This window comes from Pollachius pollachius (genome assembly GCF_949987615.1).
Source record: "Pollachius pollachius genome assembly, chromosome: 14".
Taxonomy (NCBI): Eukaryota; Metazoa; Chordata; class Actinopteri; order Gadiformes; family Gadidae; genus Pollachius; species Pollachius pollachius.
Window position 1 is genome coordinate 13,972,450 of NC_136947.1, and position 5,000 is coordinate 13,977,449.

Sequence of the window (5,000 nt, forward strand, 5' to 3'; positions counted from 1 at the left end):
GGTAATAAGTACTGTTATGTCATGAGTACTGTTATAGTACTTCTATAAGTACAGCTATGTTATAAGTACTGTTATACTACGTTATAAGTACCGTTATGTTATTAGTATTATTATAGTACTTTTATAAGTACAGTTATGTTATAAGTACTGTTATAGTACTGTTATAGTACTGATACTTTTATGATACTACTCGAGTATAAACAGTATTATACCTACGTTATATTACTGTAGTGTAACTGTTAATACTGTTATAGTACCGTTCTAATCTGATTGATAGAGTAGCAACACTACTGTTGCAGTTCTGCCAAGGCCCATGTACTAATTATTCCTACACTCTAAGTAGCCTTTAATCGTGCGGAGAGAGTTGACGTCTCACTGCCTCCGTGTTGTGAGCGCAGCAGTTGTAGTCTCCATGTAAACGGTCCCAGGTGCCGGCCGCGCTGCTGTCGGCCACAAACACTTTAACACCCGGCTGATCCACCGCCAGGCTAAACATCGCCTTGTTCATTTCACCCTTCACTGAGCACAAGGCAAACCAGTCAACCACAGCTTATTATCAGGCCTGCGCTGTGAACCTCATTGTTCTTATCCTGGTCTCTACCTCTAGATGTCAACTGCCACTAAATAGGTTCATCGTTCATTCATTCATTTTCAAATATATTATTAGTTACATATATATACATAACTTTTACGTTGTGCACCCTTTTGTAGTACCCTTTACTTTCATTTTGAGTGTAAGCGTTGGATATTCTCAGCCTCATATCTTGTTTTGGATCAAATCAACTAAATGTTATTCATTACGATTAATGCAATGACAATTCCTTGAGTTCTCTCAAAACATACACGCACCAGAATGCCAATAGTGTCATTAAGTTATTATCTTGGCCACATTTGTGCCCACGTTTGCACGATGTGCTCGCTATCGGCCAATAGTTTTAAACAACAACATCAAACGTTACTTTTAAGATTAGCTTTCCTTTGATCAGTGTCTCATGTGATAATAAACTACCTCTCAGATGCATCTCTTTGATTCAGTTTCATAATTTTTTGTCCTTTTGAGTTTTAGAAATGTCTGGAAATGTCATTTGTTGTTGTTGTTGTTGTTGCTGTTGTGTTATATAATTTGTTCTATAATTGAATCACTGTGTCGCATCAAAAAAATGTTGCATCAATAAAATCATAATCAAATCTAGTTTTGCCAGACTGAATCCCTGTCCTCCGTGCAGCTCCACTCGGACATGGACCGGGGCGACGGTCAGGTGACCTACGTGCTGAGCGGAGAGGGCGCGCCCTCCATCTTCACCATCGACCCCAACACGGGCGACATCCACGCCACCAAGCGCCTGGACCGCGAGGCCCAGGCCTACTACACGCTGCGCGCCCAGGCCAGGGACCGCGCCTCGGCCCAGCCCGTGGAGCCCGAGTCCCAGTTCGTGGTCAAGGTGCAGGACATCAACGACAACGAGCCGCGCTTTCTGGACGGGCCGTATGCGGCCAGCGTGCCCGAGATGTCCCCCATGGGTGAGTGAGTGAAGGTCTGTCTCCCTCCGCAGATCCTACTGTCCCCTCACAGCCTGTTGAAACACTCATGTGGAGAATTTGAAGTGGCCCGAGGAAGGGTAGCCAATCGAAACTGTTAAAGATTAGGGGGGTTGATTCCTGGGGGCTGGATATTCTAGTGGGGGTCAGGGCGTTTGACCTCCCATTAGAAGGGTGATGGGTTTGATACCAAATGTCTCCATAGGATGTCAACATCTACCTGCTCCTTAATCTCATGTGACTGAATTCACTGTTGGTCCCTTTAAATAAAATAATTTGCTAATTAACAAATAGATTAATACTAATATTAAAGATTAAAGATTAGAGATTCCATCACACTTTTTTTTCAAAAAACTTGAAGGGGAAGTAGTTTTTTCTTACGGTTTGTTGCAAAAATAGTGAGTAAAAGTAATGACGTATTGTACTATTGTAATGTTATTAAAGTAATTATTTAATGCTTTGATAGAGCCAAAATGTTCATTTTTTTATTTTTTAATGAACTGTACTGTTATGATGGTGTTGGCTCTGGGCCCAGTGATGTCATGATGTAATGTTGTGTTGTATTGTTATGATGTCATGATGTAATTTTGTGCTGTGATGTCATGAATGTTGTGTTGTAATGTCATGATGTTTGTGGGTCTAAGGGACGTCGGTGGTGACGGTGGTGGCCACGGATGCAGACGACCCGACCTACGGGAACAGTGCCCGGGTGGTGTACAGCATCCTGCAAGGACAGCCCTACTTCTCTGTGGAGCCCAAGACCGGTGAGCTGAACAAGCACCATGTACAACCACACACACACACACGCACGCACACACACACACACACACACACACACACACACACACACACACACACACACACACACACACACACACACACACACACACACACACACACACACACACACACACACACACACACACAGAGACACACAGACACACACACAACTACACTTAGACAAACCACAAGACCCTATCTCAAGGTGCTATGTGACAGTGTGTGTGTGTGTGTGTGTGTGTGTGTGTGTGTGTGTGTGTGTGTGTGTGTGTGTGCAGGCCTGATCCGCACGGCCCTTGCCGACATGGACCGTGAGTCACGGGACCAGTACCTACTGGTGATCCAGGCCAAGGACATGGTAGGCCAGATGGGGGGGCTGTCCGGGACCACCTCCGTTACCGTGACGCTGAGCGACGTCAACGACAACCCCCCGCACTTTTACCGCAGTAAGAGGACCCTTTTATACTCTTGATTTAATAACCTTTAACTTATTTGACCTTTAACTGACACCTAGGAACCGTGCTTTCATTTTGAAAAAAGAGGAAAAGTTACGAATCCTTTTGAAAACTAAGATTCACACTGGGAGGGGAGGAGAGAGGGGGAGGGAAGGGAGGAAGGAGCGAGGGGAGGAGAGAGGGGGAGGGAAGGGAGGAAGGAGCGAGGGGAGGAGAGGGGGGAGGGAAGGAAGGAAGGAGCGAGGGGAGGAGAGAGGGGGAGGGAAGGGAGGAAGGAGCGAGGAGAGGAGTCAGAAAACACTGACACAGACAATACGCACACTCTGAAACATTCAAATCCTGGAATTCCTACTGGCTCTGATGGCGTGATGGTGAGCACCGACCTGTACGTACGTGTGTGTGACCTCAGCCCACGGGTGTGTTCCTAACCGGTGTTCCCCGTGGCAGAGAGCTACCAGTACCTGGTCCCGGAGTCCGCCCCGCTGGCATCGCTGGTGGCCAAGGTGAAGGCCGTGGACTCAGACCTGGGCTCCAACGCAGACGTGGACTACAGCATCCTGGATGGAGACCCGCTGGGAATGTTCCGGATCGTCACCGACCGGGAGACACAGGAGGGGCTGCTCAAGCTGCAGAAGGTACTGAAGACCCGAGCAGTCCTCCTCTAGAACCTCCGCTCAGACAGAACAGACACAGAACCACCAAGAAGCCTGAGGTCCATCACAGGACAGAATTGAGTCCGTCTGAATGTTGATTTGTTTGATTAATGCTCATAGAATATGCATTAGCATTGCACTAATAATGAGTTTAAATCCAAGTTCACTTTAACAGTAACATTAATTCGATTTCAATTTTTAAAACATGTAAAATACTGTCTCATACTGTCAAGACAGTTCATCTTGGGGCACAAACTAACAAAGCAATGATTGATAAATGTTAACGTCCCGTGAAAGGTCCCTGTGTGTTTAGTAGCTCATTCAGCTCAGGGGGGCTGTATGGGACTGTCAAATAAGCCCAGATCCTCTTAGCCTTCTGGTCATAATGTCTCTGAAACACACTGGATAATATCCACTCTCGATAATCCTCCTCTGAGCTGCTTGTAGCTAAGTTACATATCTGATTTACAAGCAAACACTGAATTTATTAGTCATGGTTCAAATATAAACATCTTCCTCCCTTCCTTCCCCCCCTCTCCTCCCCTCGCTCCTTCCTCCCTTTCCATCCCCTCTCTCCTCTCCTTGCTCCTTCCTCCCTTCCCTCCACCTCTCTCCTTTCCTCGCTCCTTCCTCCCTTCCCTCCCCCTCTCTCCTCCCCTCGCTCCTTCCTCCCTTCCCTCCCCCTCTCTCCTCCCCTCGCTCCTTCCTCCCTTCCCTCCCCCTCTCTCCTCCCCTCACTCCTTCCTCCCTTCCCTCCCCCTCTCTCCTCCCCTCGCTCCTTCCTCCCTTCCCTCCCCCTCTCTCCTCCCCTCGCTCCTTCCTCCCTTCCCTCCCCCTCTCTTCTCCCCTCGCTCCTTCCTCCCTTCCCTCCCCCTCTTTCCTCCCCTCGCTCCTTCCTCCCTTCCCTCCCCCTCTCTCCTCCCCTCGCTCCTTCTTCCCTTCCCTCTCCCTCTCTCCTCCCCTCGCTCCTTCCTCCCTTCCCTCCCCCTCTCTCCTCCCCTCGCTCCTTCCTCCCTTCCCTCCCCCTCTTTCCTCCCCTCGCTCCTTCCTCCCTTCCCACCCCCTCTCTCCTCCCCTTGCTCCTTCCTCCCTTCCCTCCCCCTCTCTCTCCCTCCCAGGTTCTGGACTATGAAGCCCGCCCCAGCTACACCCTGACGGTGGAGGTGACCAACCGCTACGTGGATCCACGCTTTGCGGCGCTTGGCCCGTTCAGCGACCGTGCCACCGTCCGTCTGCTGGTGAAGAACGTAGACGAGCCCCCCGTGTTCTCCTCCGACCTCGCCAAGATGGCCGTCTCTGAGGCGGTCGACGTGGGCACCAGTGTCGGCAGGGTGTCGGCTCTGGACCCGGACTCCTCCAACAGCCCCGTCAGGTAGGAGTTATTCTTGGAAAAACATCTCATTGCTTAATTTTACATTATTAAGTTGACATTTCAAATTTTGGATCATGACCAAGGTTTGTATCATGACCCCACGGACCTCAGTGGGGGTTTCATTCCGTCTGTGCGCGGCACCTTCTCAACGAGCAGGTGTGCGCCTGCAGCCAGAGGCGGTGCCAATATACCAATTCCCCA

The 5,000-nt window shown here is 49.3% G+C and overlaps 1 protein-coding gene across 1 annotated transcript in view; it reads left to right on the plus strand.

The window, feature by feature from the left end:
* Positions 1 to 5,000, plus strand: part of LOC307086049 (cadherin-7-like) — a gene marked incomplete at both ends in the record, with an annotated part of 13,776 nt that overhangs the window by 398 nt on the left and 8,378 nt on the right. The window contains 5 exon segments of the mRNA XM_079751087.1: positions 1,227 to 1,521; positions 2,184 to 2,303; positions 2,598 to 2,765; positions 3,222 to 3,409; positions 4,546 to 4,799. Coding sequence (XP_079607213.1) covers positions 1,227 to 1,521; positions 2,184 to 2,303; positions 2,598 to 2,765; positions 3,222 to 3,409; positions 4,546 to 4,799 — 1,025 coding nt within the window.